Source organism: Vombatus ursinus, unplaced genomic scaffold (genome assembly GCF_900497805.2).
Source record: "Vombatus ursinus unplaced genomic scaffold, bare-nosed wombat genome assembly UNPS02005459.1, whole genome shotgun sequence".
NCBI classification, from domain to species: domain Eukaryota; kingdom Metazoa; phylum Chordata; class Mammalia; order Diprotodontia; family Vombatidae; genus Vombatus; species Vombatus ursinus.
Genome location: NW_020945237.1, coordinates 3,629,385 through 3,646,185, shown reverse-complemented (window position 1 = coordinate 3,646,185; position 16,801 = coordinate 3,629,385). Strand labels below are relative to the sequence as shown.

The window sequence follows — 16,801 nt, the reverse complement described above, 5'->3', positions numbered from 1 at the left end:
TGAAAAGTTGGGACAAGAAATTGTTCCTTGCACTTTTTATGAGTTGAATTGGATATATTATAAACTTCTCAAATAATAAATGCTAGTAAATATATCATAAAATTTGCAGGATTTTCCTTTTCTTGATTAATAAGTATTTTTCATTTTAGTTAGCTCATATGCCATATTCTTGTAAGTTCTATATATTATTTGTTTTTCTCTAATAGATTTATTTGTTAAGTACTATTTAATAGTTCCTTTTTTTAACCTCAGCCTAAAATGTTTTTTTTTTCTTCTAAGACTTCTAAGACTTGAAACTGGACTGTTTTCAAAGACCCATGTACTAAAAACTTTAGGTAGACAGGCTATGCCATGTGACTTTGATATTTGTTTGTTAACTTGGAGTTGCAAAAGACGTTCATTCATCTATCCAGTGTAGGGATGGATAACTTGTCCAAATGATAAAGGAAAGGATACTGACCTTTCAAGAACAAACAAGGCATTGATCCATTCACCAAAGTATGCAATACTTTGAGGAAAAAGTTTTTGATGAGTTTTTAAGTTATAAATAATCCAGAATCAGTTTCATATCAGATAACCCAAGGTCTCCCTGACCTACAGTTATAGGCTTTTTTAACAGATTAATCTACCTAAGTATATTCTATAATGTATTAAGTAAAATGCTTTTTTTCCCAATCTATGCCTTCCATTTAAATATCTTTATTCTTTTAAATAAACCTAGTTAATATCCCTACAATAAAGTTGGCATAACCCCATTTTATGGGGTTATGTAATTGTTTTCAAAATTCCAGTGCCAAAGAATAGTATACTGAGCTCATTCCCTATTGATTGAAAAGGAAAGATTTTTTTCCCTACTTTACAAATATTCCTAAGATCAAGATACAGATTAAAAACTTGCTCTTATATTCTTCATTTTGTATTTCAGTTTACCATTTCTGAAAAAAAAAACATCAGATGAAAACATCTATGCAAAAGAAATCTCAAAGGCAGTTGCACTTCTAGGTAAGTCTAAGTTTCATTGAGGCTGTGATGTGTAATCCATGGAACAGGCCACACAAAGAGGAAATAATCAATATAATGTAGCTTCATTTCCCTAAGGCTTTTGATGCAACCTCATAAGATGTCCTCTTTGGCAATTTAGGAGAACACGTGTAAGTAGCTGGGCAAATAACATGCTAGAAGGTTGAACTTTTAAAGTAATGAGCAAAACCTTTGATAGCAGTTTACCAAAGGCATGGGTTAAGGGACCTTTTTAAATTCGATATTATTATCAATGACTTACTAGACTATAGACTCAAAAATGTAAGTGTAGAGTTTGTTAAACATTGGAAAGATTCAAAATGGTAAAATGGTGTTAGGAAATTAGAAGAATAGTAACACACTAAACAGAATGAAGCAGGAAGCTAAGATAGTATGCTTCAAGGAAAAAAAAATATATATATATATATTGGATTAAGATTGGCCAGGCACAGTTATGATGGGGGAGGAAAAAATCTAGTGCCTATACTTAATCATGCTTCTTATTACCTGATACTGTACCATTGTAGAAATGTAGAATTTCAGAGTTGGAAGGGATGGCCTCAGCTATCTAAATTTTCTAAACCAAAGAATATCTGAGGAGTTCCTTTTCCAATATCCCCAAGAAGTGCTCATCCAGCATTTTTTTTTTTTTTTTTGCTTTTTGTTGAGGCAGTCAGGGTTAAGTGACTTGCCCAGGGTCACACAGCTAGTAAGTGTCAAGTGTCTGAGGTCAGATTTGAACTCTGGTCCTCCTGACTCCACGGCCAGAGCTCTATTCACTGCGTCATCTAGCTGCCCCATCCAGCATTTTTTGAAGGGCTCTAATGATGGGGATCCACTCCCCCCTGCAGCCCATTCCATTTTGTACTAGCTCTGTTTGTTAAAAAGATTTTCCTTCTATGGGTCCTAAATCGTTTCTTTGCATGATCCAACCCTTGTTCCTAGTTCTTTCCTCTAGGGCCAAACAGAACAAGTTGAATCTCTCCTACCTGTGACATTCCTTCAAATACTGAAATCTGACCAGAGTGTCCTCCTCCCTGTCCCCCACATCTTCTCTTCTCCAGGCTAACCATTCCCACTACCTTCAGCCAGCCCTGGTCTGACCTTGTCACTCCTCTTCCCAATAAGCTTCAGATTTCCCCATTCCCTCTAGGATCACATATAAACTCCTCTGGTTAGCATCTAAAAAGCCCTTCACAACCTGATCCCAACCTCAATATGGGTTATTTCTTTTCCCACACTCTACAATCCAGTCAAACTGGCCTTGCTATTCCTCACACACAACCCTCCTCCTCCCATCTCCTTGCCTTTGTCCTGGCCCTCCTCTATGCCCAGGATCCACTGTTTCCTCACTTTTGACTCTTAAAATCCTTTGTATCCTTTGAATCTCAGCACAAGCCCTACAATCTACATGAAGTCTTTACCCAAACCCCTAGCTGCTAGTGCCTTCCTCCCCAAATCCTCCTATTCTGATTCTGTGTATCTGTTGTTAAGGGGCGATGTTGAGGAACGGATAGAAAGCCAGCCTCCAAGCTCAGCAGACCTGGGTTCAGATCCTGCGTCTGACACATATTGGCTATGTGTCCCTGGGCAAGTCACTTTGTAGCTTAGTGCTCTGAGCAAGTCTAAGACTATAAGCTGCTTACTAGGTTCTGACCTACATTGGTGTTGAGTTGTTTAATAGGTATTAGGAAGCCATTTAAGAAGTTTGGGTAAAATAGTGAATAATCCAAGGGGTGTGGGGTGGGGGTGATGTTTAAGATTATTCTGCTAGTGGCTGTTACTTAGTGTGGATTAGAATAGGCAAAGGAAGACTTCTTTCTACTCATCTTTTCCAATCTGCCCTCCACTACCAGCCCAGGCCCTGAGATGACCCTTAGCTGCTTTCTGCTTCTCCTTGTCCCTGCCCAGCTCTAATAATACTGTCCAATCTCCTTCACTCTGTTCTACAGAGATTCTGACATAAATATAGCTACAACAGGAAACACACACTGAACTAAATCAATAAAATGTTTGCTAAATAGAGTGATTGCGGACAGGAAACCTGTCAAGTCATCTGATTGACAGGGTTTTTGACACGATGGCCCAACCCATGGGACATGGAGCCCTCCATAAAATATATTTCTTCCAAGAATTTTACCTATAATAGAGAAATTAAGAAGTGTCTGCCCACTAAACAGGAAAGCGGTGAATCGATAAGATTCTAAGTGCCTTTCTCCTTAGCATTGTACATATGAATGCTATATTTATTGTTTAGCGGTTTTCAGTCGTGTCTGACTCTCCATGACCCCATTTGGGGGTTTTCTTGGTAAAGATACTGGAGTGGTTTGCCATTTTCTTTTCCAGCTCATTTTACAGATGGGGAATTTGAGGCAAATAGGGTCACACAGCTAGTGTCTGAGGTTATATTTGAACTCAGGTTTTCCTGAATCCAGGCCCAGAACTCTGTGCACTGCGCCACCTAGCTGCCCTATGAATGCTATATAGAGTAAAACAAGTAAGTAATGTGACTGTTCTTTAAAAATAATTATAATAATAAACATACAGAATTTTTATGTGCAAAAGTGCTTTATCCTTTTTAAACTAGCCACCTGGAATATATGGTTGGTCCAACAGTGCTGCTATTGCTAAAAATATATTTTGAACTTCTCTTTTGGAGACCTTTCTGAAAATAAGTCACAATTCTTTTGAATATCTGTTAGAGCAACAGTAGTGGTAATTGTGCTACTATTCCAAGGCACAAATTCCTCATTCAGAACTCTTAGTGATTATCTTAGCAGAGAGGTGGGGATTGAAGGGACAGAACATTTAGTACTTTTCGTACATTGTCAAGTGCAGTCATTATAGTAATTGTTTTTCTTAACTAGTTTTCTTTGTTATAAGGTGGAGGTGCATACACCCTGATAGGTCTGTGGTATACAAACAAAAGGAACTGATAAATCATGCTTGGTTTTTTTTTTAATGTAGCATTTAACTAAGGTATTTAAGAAGAGAAGACAATTACCATCGCAGGCAGCCATAACACCAGATATATAACCTTTTGGCCTTTAATCAGAATTAGCCTAATAGTAAGAGAGAAACTGACCCAGGTAAATCTTTGGTGTATGGGGAAAGACACAGCTGGCATTCTGACCCACTGTGAAGAGAACTGGGGCAGGGGACAACGATTATGAGGTATCTGGGTGCTACCTCCCATGCCAGATGTATTAATCAGTCTGTGATGAGATGACCATTATGATATAGTCCTGCCTGCATGTATGATAAAGGGAGCTGAGACTTGAACCTTTACCAATCAGAAGCACATCTGAGAACCCCAACATCACAGTATTCTCACAATTTTGTATTCTGAGGAGAGATTTGGTTTTTTCAAACAACCAAAAGTCTTTTGGAACCAAATATGATGAAATAGGCAGATGCTAGCTGAAGAGCAGTGTTGAAATTGTTTGCATTTGGTTGTAATTATACAGTACTGAAACTTACTTTTTTTGTGTTCATCAACTCTCTTTGCTGGTAATTCCAATAATAGTTAAATTATGGGAGCATCACTAAAATAAATGTATACAAAGCCTTCTGAAGTGACTACTCTGAGGGATAATTTGAATATAAAAGTTCACATATATTTTTGTACAATCAGCCTTATTATCCATAGGACATTCATTCTTACCAGACATTCTAATAAAGCAATATGGTCTCTGCTCTCAGAGCCAGAAGTCTAACTGAGGAAACAGACTGAGCTCTTGGAGGAGGTCCAGTCATAACACTTTATATCAAAAAGCTCTGCACCTTTGTGAAAATCTAAGAACCTAAAAAATCACGGTAGAGAAACTTTGGGTGAGAATAAAAGAAAAGGCAAAGGGAAATGAGATCATTATGTAACTAGACAACATGACCCCATGGAAGACATGAATGATGAGTTCTTGATGTAAATCACAGAAAGGGAAGATAATTATTGATAAAGAACTTCAGCTCTTAAACTCATTCTGACATATAGTAAGAGAATGACAGGTTAGTGGCTAGCTGCTGCAGTCATATGTGAAAAGTAGAAAATGAGATTAGAGATATGTCAGAGCCAAGGGGGCACATGAAAGGAGAGCCATTTTAAAATCTAGAGAGGAGTAAAAGTAGCCTAATATGAAAGAGAAAGATGGGGGGAAAGAGAGAGAGAGAGAGAGAGAGAGAGAGAGAGAGAGGAACTCCAAAAACTATAAAGCTGGTGAGTTTGATGTCAATATCCCCAGTGTAAGTCTAGGATATGTTATTAAGAAAATTCATTTATGAACCGTTAGAAAAGGAAAAAGTGATGACAAGTATATGTTTACTAAAAACATCATGCCAGACTAGTTTCATTTCCTTTTTGGATTGGCCTAGGAGGTCAATGGAATGCCAAACCCTTCCATAAAGAGTTCTTTGATCTCTGCCCCTCCGTTAGTCTGTAATAATCTGCTTTTCATCTGGACTTATGACACTTTGTGCCTTTCTGCTTAACTTGTTATTCTCTAATTTGTATTATAATTATTTGTGTGCATGACTTCCTCCACTAACGTCCTACTCCAGTGCCTCATTGTGGCATGAAGATGAGGCTGGGTTTCTGCAGTCAGCAGAATGAAAGCAGTTCCTACCAAACTGGAAAGACTTTGAGTGTGATCCTAGTGATGGACTCTGTCCGTTTTCTCAGGCCTAGGCTAGCTAAGTTCAGAGAGGCTCATTGCCAGGTTGCCCACATGGTAAGGAATTTTTCAGCCATAAAAATTCTCAAAGACTGTCTACGGAGTCATAGGGAGGGACGGCCCATACCTAACAGATTACCAGTCTTTAAAATACTTAAGTGAGTGAACAGGATTTCCTTCTAGACTATGAACTCCCTGAGGGCAAGTACTTTATATCTTCACCAGTATCTGTTATAATTAATTATAACAGATGCTTAAGAAATATTTGATGAATGAATGGATAAATCCGGCAGAACTCTGATGGATCTGAGATTTTATCTGTGTCACCAGTCAATAAGTATTTATCAAGTGCTTGCTGTGTGCTGAGCTCTGGAGGATACAAAGAAAGGCAAAAATGTCAGCAGCTGTCACTGGGCTTTATTACTTCAGCTAAGACTCCCCTGAGGAAGCCAGGATACAGGTATATATGAGAGGCTAGTCACAACTGACAACATGCAATGTACAGGAGGATCGCATTCCCCCTCCTGAATCTGGCTAGAGCCACAGTCGGGGGTCGGGGAATTCTCTGGCTTCCCAACAAGGTTGTGTGAGAAAGTGCTTGTCCTCTGAGAAGCTCTATCCCCCCAGGGCCTGAAACTCCTTCTTCCACTGACCAGGATGCAGGAGTGTTAGTGACTGCTGCTGATTCAGAGACTCAGGCAGTAGCTTGAGCTCTGTCTTGTGGAATGAACTGGGCTGAGACTTGGTGAGCTTGGAAAGGCTGAAAGAGTAGACTGCCACAGATCTGTTGATGGGTGTCCGTTCCAAAGTGTGTGCGTTGCTGAGTTGGGAGGGCTGGGCCAAGCCTCAAGTCTCTTGCTTAACCTCAGTGGATCAAAGGGAGCCAAGGTCCATCTGTGCGGCTGCTACCAGAGGTGAACTTGGCAGGGAGGGGAGAACGCTTCATGACTGGCAACTGCTTACAGTTTGAGCCCACTCTTCCCAGGGGTCACAGAGGTAGAGCAGAACTATGCTTGTACTTCTGTTCTTGCTCTATCTTCCAAGTCCCCTTTTGGAGAAGAGAGGATAAAGGAGAGAAAATAGAGAAAGAAAGTCTTGTTCTTGTGTCCTCTAAGGCTGCAGGAAATAGTCTGTGTCTCTCTGGGTGAGCCGTTGGCATCAGGCTGCCAGTGCCAGCCTTTTAAACTAGGCTAATTATCAGACTCTGGAAGGAAAGCATGACTCTGGAGCGCTCCTTCCTGTCTCTAATAGGAGTCCATCTCAAGTGGAAGCTAGGGGAATACCCCTTTATCCCTGGATGACGTGTATTGTCACTAAACCCCTCTTGGCCTCAGTTTTTTCATCTTCAGAATGAGGGTGGTGACCTATCCATATTGAAAGCTATGATCCTGTCGTTATGGTGCAAACCCTACAGACATTTCAAAAGAAGAAATTGCAGGACTTATTGTTATAGGGGAGAAAACATTAGGATTAGAAGAAAAGTAGTCCTTTGTGCAGAAAGAAAACATTCTTCAAACCTCTTAGTTAACACTCAGTGGTAGAGGAAGGATGAGTTGCTTGAAGGGCAGAGTCTAGGAATGATTTAGACCTTGTTTTCGATCTGGTTCCATGGAACTGGGTCTGTCACATGAACGAGCTTACAAAGAGAAACCAGAAGGGGTATTAGACAATCTAAGGAGTTTGTAGAGCATAGATTTTCTTTTTCATTAAAATTCTGGACATGCTCATTGCCCCTTTCTAGAAATATCACTTGTGACAATGTAGCTGGTCATTTATTAGGAAGATTAAATGCCTTGATCTGTTGAGCATATAGCCAGCTTATTCTTCAGGTAAGAGCTGTGGTTAGCAACTATGATAGATGTTACGGTCTTCTGTCGTAGGTGATGGGAACCTCCTTCCTAACTAACCTCACTGAAGACTGAATATTTCTTTTCTTGCTCCCAAGTAGTCAGTGGCCATGCCTTATTGATTTCAAGTGCCAGAGATGTACAATCAAACTAAAACAACCATGGTGTGAGATGTAGAGGTAATACTAATTATTTGCTGACTAATAATTTCCAGTTCTTCAGTGTGAATTGGTCTTAGCCTAAAGAATTAATTAAATAGACTTCCTCAAAATCAAGAAAGGATACTTCTAACTCTGGAGCCAACTCATCATATTGCATATATAGTGGGTATTAAATGCAATAAATGGTGGGCCTACAGAGATGTCTCATCTGTGATGAGAATAGCTTAAACTTTAGGGGAACTGAAAGGAAAAAATAAGAGTTTCCTTTGACTTCCATATTTGTTTATTTTATTGAAAACATTCCTGATACTTTTCATTTGCCAAAATGCAAGCAAATTTGCAAGTCTTGGACATTATCAAGATGAGACCTGACTCCAGAGTTGAAGAAGCTTTTATAGGATTTAGAGTTCAGCGAGAGCTTTGAGGCTACAGTCCAGCACTCTGATAGTTCAGCTGAGGAAGCTCTGATTCTTAGGGAGTAAAGGCACTTGCCCAAGGTTCCACAAAGTCCTCTGACCCCCAACCCTTTGTTCTTGCCCCTACCTTAGGCTACTTCATATGATTAAGGACAGAAGGGATAACATGGACTCACTTTGTGAAGGGCTTTACATGCCAAATAGAGGAATTTCTATTGATCCTGGGGTCAAGGAAATGCTGCTAAAGCTTCTCAGGCAGGGAAAGGACCTAGTCCAACCAGGGCTTTAGGAATAACCTTTTGGCAGCTGTGTGGAAGATACGTTGGAAAGGGGACACGTTAGCAGCAGAAAGGACAAACAGGTTATTGCAGTAGTTCAAGTGAGAGGTGAGGAGGAGGGGGAAGAAGGGGGAAGGCGGTTAAGGGAAATTGGTGGAAGGGAGCAGATATGAGAAAGGCCTCAGAGATAGACTCCATCAGACCTCGCATGAAGCCTCTTAGAATTAAAAGACTGAAATGATACTAGGGCTTTGTTGTTTTAGCCCATTAGGATATCCATTAGGATATACGCAGATTCTCCTAAGACCAGTGCATGCTGAGGCCCTGGAGAACACAAAATACCTTTTCATAATTTCTCTTTGTTCCCGAGGCCTCTGAGCTAGGCTCTTCTTCTCTCTATATATTCTCTTGGTGATTTCATTAGCCCCCAAGGATCCGACCCTCATCTGTGTACTGATGACTCCCAAACCTACATGACCAGCCCTCATTTCTCTCTGGGTCTTCAGTCTCACGTCTCCAGCTATCTGCTGGACCCTTCCAAATAGGTGTCCCACAGGCATGCAAAACTCAACATGTCCAAAACCAAACACCCCCTCCTTTCCCACCAAGGTGTACTTCTCCCTAAAGTCCCTATTTCTGTCCAGAGTACCATTGTTATTTGAAACACCTATTTCACAAATCTTCACACTCACTTATACCTCCATAACCAGTCACCTGCCTGGTCTGCTCCATTCTGCCTCTACAGCCTGTCTCAGACCTATCCCTTTTGCTCTATTCCCACAACCATCCTCCTCCTCCTACTCACCTTTCACCTGGACTGTTGCAATTACCTCCTCTTTGTTCAGCCAGCCTTGAGTAAGTCACTGTCCTGCTCACAAAGCTTTAGTAGCTTTTCCTTGTCGCTAAGATAAAGCAGAAGCTCCTCTTTGGGCACTGAAAGCCCTTCACAGTGTAAAAGTCTAAGTCCAAAATAGCTTTTCAGGCTGGTTCACACTCCTCCTTGTCATATATTCTACCTTCCAAGCAAACTGGCCCACTCGCTCTTCCCCATGTATGACAGTTCTCTCTCCTGTCATCAGATCTTTGCACAGGCTGACCTTCTTGCCTGTAATGCTATCCTTCCTTACCTCTATTTCTTAAAACCTTTGGTTTAGCCACCTCCAAGGTGAAGGTCAAACACTACCTCCTTCACAAGTCTTCCAGTGGCTACTACCCCACCAAATACTTTATATTTATATATGCATGTGTTTACATATGTGTATATTTGTATATGTTCATCTATACATATAAAAAATATAAAGACACATATGTATATAAGGTATATATATGTGTATGTGTGTACATCTAGATAAACATGTATATGGGCACTCACATACATATACACACATAGTATTCTAAAAGCCTTAGTTCAATTTTAAGTTACTAAACCTTAAAACTGCACAGAGACTTTTAGGATACCCTGTATATAGTCTGAATCTACCACTCTAAGAATATGCTGGATCCTACCCCACCATCACCCCCACCCCCAGTAGCATGTAAGCTCCCTGAGGACAGAGGCTATCTCACTTGGATATTTCTATCCCCAATGCCTAACACATAGGAGATACTTAAGAAATGCTTGATGATTGAAAGTGACTGAATTTGCACTTGTGATGATCACAAAAATGGTGACTGGGAAGGTTGATCATATCACTGGAAGCTAAATATTATTTAAGATTTGTAATGATTATATTTTTGAATGCTGCTTTTCTCTTTCTGACAGGTGACTTAATAAAGGTACCAAATTCTGAGTTGAGGATACAGCTTTGTAAGTGTATTGTTGACTTTTACCATGCAGAACCACTGAAAAAGCAAATTGCAGGTGAAGTATGTCATTTGTATTTACCACTTGGCACTCTCTATCCACTGCAGTCCCTTTGAGTGGAGGAAGGCTTTTCATTATGGTATATACAAATCAAATCATTTTCTAGAGCCTTGAGATCTTTTCTGATTCTAAACAAAAACTAACTTTCTATGTACCTTTTATTTTAAAATGTTTTAGGTACTTAACACAATTTGTAAATGGTCTACCATTTATACATCTCCTTACAATTGATAGTATCTGAGTATGTAGGACATGTTTTTTTTTTATCATATAAGATACTTTACAATCATCCATAATATTTTTATCACTTTTTTTGACTAATGTGTTCACATCATCTAATTCAAGCCTTATTCTCAGATATTTTTAGAATAGAAATAATTCTTTATGCTCTTTTGGGAGGAGATCAGTGGAGGAAGATGGGATGGGTTATACCAGGTTATGAGTGGCAAGCAGAACAGGGATCATTATGTAAAAGCAGGACTGGTAACCCGGGCAAAGCTTAAGACCTGGCAGGCCTTGACGTCAGTAGGTCAGTCAACAAGCATTTATTGAGCACTTTCTGTATGCCAGACTGTACTAAGCGCTGGGGGGGGATCAAAATAAAACAAAGGAAGAAACAATCCCTACCCTTAAGGACCCCATATCCTAATATAAGACACATATACAAATAACAGGAAACATATACAAGACAGACAGCGAGTAGATAGAAGGTTATCCCAGAGAGGAAAGCATTAGCTGTAGAGGCACTGGGAAGGGACTCCTACAGAAAATGAGATTTGAGCTGAGTCTTGAACGAAGGTGGAGAAGTTGGGAGGGAAAAGATTCCAAGCATGCGAACAAGAACCAATGAAAAGGCAAGGAGAAGAATTGTCGGTCGGCCCATGTTGCTGGAGCATAGAGGGCATGTAAGAAGACCAGAAGAGTAGGAAGGAGCCAGTTAGTTCAGGGCTTTAAATGCCAAACAGGAATGTGTATTTGATCTTGGTAGAGATCCACTGGAATTTGTTGAGTAAGGAAATGATATGGTCAGAAACACCCCTTAGGAAAATCCTGTAGGGGCTCAATGAAAGATAGATTGGAGTGGGGAGAGCCTTGAGGCCCAGAGGCCAAGTAGAAGGCTGTTATGATAGTCTAAGTGGGAAATGACCAAATCCTGGGCCAAGAGAGCGTCTTTGTGAGTATAAAGAAGGGATTGTACAGAGGAGAGGTTGTGAGGGTTGATACTGTCAAGATTTGGCAGTTGTTTGGATATGTAAGGTGAGTGTGAGGTGTGGAGAATGACATCAAGACTGCAAAACTTCTAGGTGACTAAAAGGATAGTGTTGCCTTCAACAGTAATAGAGAAGATCAGAAAAGGGAAGGGTTCTAGTGGGGGAAAATGAGTTTTGTACATGTCGTCTATGAAGTCTATGGGAAATCCAGTTTGAGGTGTCCAAAAGACAATTGGTGAAATGGGACTGACCTCAGGAGAGGAATTAGGACTGTAGATCTGAGAATGATCTTCATCAATTGATCATTAATCCACAGGAACGTGAGATAGAATGATAGGTGGAAAAGAGAAGACAGCTCAGGACAGGCTTATAGAATACCCACAGTTAAGGGGTATGAAATCTAGTAAAAGAAAATAAGAATTATCTGATGCTGCAGAGGTCAAGAAAGATGAAGACCAAGAAAAAGCCGCTCGATGTGGCATTGAAGAGATTACCAGTAGCTTTGAAGAAGGCAGTTTCAGTTGAGTAATGAGGTTGGAAGCCAGATAGCAGAGGGCTTAGGAAAGAGTGAGTGGAGAGGAAGTGGAGGCAGCTGGAAGAGATAACTTCCTCCAAGAGTTAAACCAGGAAAGGGAGAAGAGATTTAGGACCATGGCTAGTGGGGATGGGTGAAGTAAGGGAGGAGAGATGGGCATGTTTGTGAGTATTAGGGAAGGAGTGAGGAGTTAAGGTAAGGTTGAAGATTAGAGAAAGAAGGGAGTCGGGGGATAGTAGGGAATTGCTCTCTGGACCCTGAGTACTTCCTGCTGAGCGTCATCAGTTTTAGACCTACTAGTGTTCACAAGAGGCAGTGACCATCAGAGACTGAGTCTTTCAGGTACTCTCTGATTCTGGCTCAAAGTGAAAGTAGACAAAATTTTCTAGAGGCCCTTATAAAAGTATAAATTTGAAATCTAAATTAAATCTCCATTTAAAAATCTAGCATCAGTGGACTCAATTTCTGCTTAGCATTGTCATCTACAGCCTGGGTTGGGGCTTTCCCAGAAAAGACATCCCTGTTCTGGGTTCAAATGGACCTGGGTTCAGTCCTGGGAGAATCTAACTTCAAAGAGAAAGGATCTGGATTTACTACCCGCCCTTTTCCTCCCCCCACCCATACTCTCTTTCTCTTTATGACCTCACCCTGGTGTCCTAGGGAACATCTCTTACATATATTTACTTATGGCTCATTCCCAAGGTCTCCCTAAAAAGGAATAAGAGGGTCTCTTCTAGAAATGTTCTCAGAGCACAAAGTGAAAACGTGTAGGAGAGCTATTTTATTTCCTCCAACATACAATAAATGTTTAAAACACAAAAGTTCATTGGCATGCATTAACACATGGTCACAACATAATGTATCATCTCTGTTTTACTCTCCTGTGAGGTAAGAAAGACTCCTGGGAATTTAGGCACCTGCTGAACACATTTTATATTCACCACAGATCTGTACTGTCAGTGACTCATGGTCCATATTGTCTGGTGAGCCAGCCATTCGTGGCTCCAGGTCATCATCTCCAAGATCCTACATTGAGACAAATCGAATGATTGTTCATGGGTAAGCAGGGGATCAGAAGAGTCCCCTCATTTCACTAGAATGGGGCATCTTCCACAAACCAGATGAAACCATCCCTCATTGGTTCCTGTGGACTTGCACTTTGGGACGATGCAGTAATTCCTCATCAGTTTCCACGATGGGGGGGGCTATGCTAAAGATGTCCAACAACCAAGCCAGGAAGAGTCTTTGCATTGGATTTGTCTCAATGTAGGATCCTGCAAATTAGGTAATACACTGCCACCTCCACACAGATGTCGGACCTTGAATGATTTCTAGTCATATATCTAACTCAGTAGGAAAACTACTAAACTCTATTTCAAGTGCAAATTGAGAATTAACAAAAGGATTTTTTTTCTTTTTATTCCTAAAATTTTAGGAAATTTGGGAATTATCTGTTAGAATAAGATTTGTTGATTTTTAAATTTTACTATTTTCCAGTCCCTCCCTTTTTTTTTTAAAAAAAAAAGGCTTTATGTATTGGCCAACTGCCTGTAACTCTGTGTGTGTATATATATGTGTGTGTGTGTATGTATATGTGTGTATATGTGTATGTATGTGATGAGGTTGGGATCTGGACCCCAGAAAGGAAAAACCCTGGACTTCCTTTCCCACATGACCAAATCTCTGGCATTCGCCTGAGGCTATATCCCATCAACTAGCCTTTCATTGTGGCTACACCCAATCTCCCTTCCATTGTCTTACCTCCCTATGGCACCTGGCCATTTCCCACCCTTAATCCTAGCTAGGCTCCATCCTCCCTTGGCCACGAGGTCCAGGTCCCAGGAGATCTGTTCACCCCAGCTTACTGGCCACTCCTAGGTCTCTCCCACAGTCTTTCAGTATATAAGGTCCATCTTGTCTCCATTAAGATGCTTAGATTCTTAAAATCTAGCCACTGCTGAGATTCTTATAATCTAGCCAACAGCTCACGCTAATGTTCAGACTCCTTAAGAGTCTGCCCAATATGACTGATGTTCTAATAAACCTTGTGTTTGGCTGAAAGAAGGCTTGGGTCGAATTCTTTTGGGCAGGACCTGTGTGTTGTGATATTGGAGTCCCAGCACCCCTGAACCCCTAAACTGCATCATTTGTATGTATATATGTGTGTATATATGTATGTATATGTGTATATATGTATGTGTATGTATATATGCGTATGTATATACACATATGTATGTGTTTCTGTATATATATACCCGTATGTATATGTATATATGTGTGCCTGTATATATACATATACATATACATATACATATGTATATATATACTGCTGTTATACATAATAACTGCCCATTTCCTCACTTTCATAGGTTATCAGCAAGTCACTTCAGCTTACAAGATCCAGATGATTGAATCAGGGGCTTTGGCAGAAACTTTAGTTCTTTCATGGGACCTCCTTCAAGCTGAACTTCTTGAAAAGTTATGGTTACTTAAAACTTTGCAGCATCTCTCTACTTCTGGTTTGTATTTATCATTAAAAATAACCAACTTTCATGCATCACTTTAGATGTTTCTGACTAACAAGCGAAGATTTCACAATACAAATAATTCATGCAGTTTTTGTGTGTGTGTTTTGTATGTTTTCAGAAGTTAATTGTAATTTAATGATAAAAGCACAAGCAGCCAACAAAATTTGCTCCTGCCTAAATAACCCAGATCCTTCTGGACAACTTCTGTTCCGTTCATCAGAAATCCTATGGAATTTATTAGAAAAGTCTTCAAAAGAGGAAATCATCAAACAGCTTAGTAACTTCGAATGTTTATTGTAAGTCTTTTGTGATAACATAAGAAAGCCTAGAGATCTCAGAGGTAGTACAGTATAGTGGGAAGACCGCTGGACTTGGAATCAGAAGACCAAAGTTGTAATTCAGGCTCCAACAGTTATTAGTCATGTCAGTGAGGCCCGATGACCTTTCTCAGCCTCACCTTCCTCAGCTATAAAACTGGAAGAAATACAGAACTCTCCAGGCTGTTATGAGGAAAACACTGTCTACCTTAAAGCATTATCTATCCGTCTATCTCTATTATGTATGTATGTATATATACCAGTTACTATTTTTATATACATTTGATAGGCCCATTGATTTTAGAGCTGGAAGTAACCTTAGAGGTCATTGAATGTCCTCATTTTACAGATAAGGTCACTGAGGCCCAGATTGCCTAGAGTGCAGTTAGAGAGTTAAAGTCTCTCAAGTACCTTCTAATTCTGCTAGTTCATTATCCATGTTCCTCCACCAAACCTCACATGTACCCCAAGTGGTGGGCCCTCTTCTCTTTTCTCGCTGCACTTTGTCTCAGTGATTTCATCTATTCCTATCTTTATGCAGGTAATTCTTATCTCCATTTCTAGCCCTAGTCTCTTTTTTGATTTTCTCTCCTTTCTGGATCTTCACACACTGCTCACTCCTGCTTCTCCTCCTACCTATCTGACCACTCTTTCTCTTTCTCCTTTGCTGGATCTCCATCCCTGTCATCCTCTGGCGAGTGGTCCCCAAGGCTCTGTACTTTGCCCTCATTTCTTTTCTCTGGCCTATCTCTCTTGGCAACCTCATCCTTACCCATGGTTTCAGTTATCAATTCCATGCAAAGGACTTCCAGGTCTCTATTTCTAGCCTTAACCTCCCTCTGGACCTCCAGTCTTCCATTTCCAGCTATCCCCAACTGTCCAGTAGATATCTGAGGCTTACCATGTACAAAACAACTCCTTGTCTCTCTCCCAAGCCCTCCCCTCTTCCAAACTTCCCTATTACTGTTAAAGGCAACATGACTCTTCCAGTCACTTTTCTCCACATATCTAGTCTGTTATCAAATCTTGCTTTAGTTTATGAGATTTATTTGGCTGAATAAGGGAGTCTGGTCCTACTTTCACATTTCTCTCCTTCTCACTACTCACACTGCTACCAATTTAGTTCACACCCTTATCATCCCTTTCTTGGACTAATGCAATAACCTTCTAAGGGGTCTCCTTACCTCATCTCCCTACTCCAATCCAGCATCCTTTCAACTGCCAAAATGATTTTCCTAAAATGTAGTTCACTCCCTTACCTTCTTCAGTAAGCTCTGTTTTATCTCCAGGATCAAATAGAAAGTCCTCTGCTTGGCATTTAAGACTTTTCACAAACATCTTCTCATACCTTTATGTACTCTGTGATCTGGCAATACCAGCTTACTTACAGTTCCTCACATGTGAGAACTCCATCGCTCATCTCTTTGACTTTTCCTTTTTTTCAACTAACAAACTCTTTTTTTCCTTTCCCACCCACCTCCTCCCACCCAGAAAAAATAAAAAGGAATTTGTGACAAATTTACATAATCAGGCAAAACAAATTCTCATATCTAAAAACATGCATCTCATTCTGCATGTTTAATCCATCACCTCTCTGTCAGTAGGTAGGCAACACTCTTCATCATCAGACCTCTGGAATCATTGGAATCATGGTCGATCATTCTATTGATCAGAGCTCTTAAGTCCTTAAAAGTTATGCATTTTCACAGCGTTACCATGGTGTAAGTTGTCCTCCCGGCTCTGCTCACTTCACCCTGCATTAGTACATACAGTCCTTCCCAGGTCTCTCTGAAATAATCTCTCTCAGCCTTTTTTGCAGCTCAGTCACATTGTTACATTCACATAGCACAGTTTGTTCAACCATTCGGTAATGGATGGGCTGCCCCTTAGTGTCCAGTTCTTTGTCACTGCAAAAAGAGCTAGAGTATAGGGTGGAATTGATGATATCACAAGAGGT

General features: G+C 40.3%; 1 protein-coding gene across 1 annotated transcript in view; it reads left to right on the top strand.

Moving 5' to 3' along the window:
- The window catches only part of CFAP69 (cilia and flagella associated protein 69), a 72,946-nt gene that overhangs the window by 13,976 nt on the left and 42,169 nt on the right, over positions 1–16,801 (top strand). The window contains exons 5-8 of the mRNA XM_027847918.1: positions 926–1,002; positions 10,152–10,250; positions 14,369–14,518; positions 14,646–14,823. Coding sequence (XP_027703719.1) covers positions 926–1,002; positions 10,152–10,250; positions 14,369–14,518; positions 14,646–14,823 — 504 coding nt within the window. The remainder of the gene's footprint in view (positions 1–925; positions 1,003–10,151; positions 10,251–14,368; positions 14,519–14,645; positions 14,824–16,801) is intronic.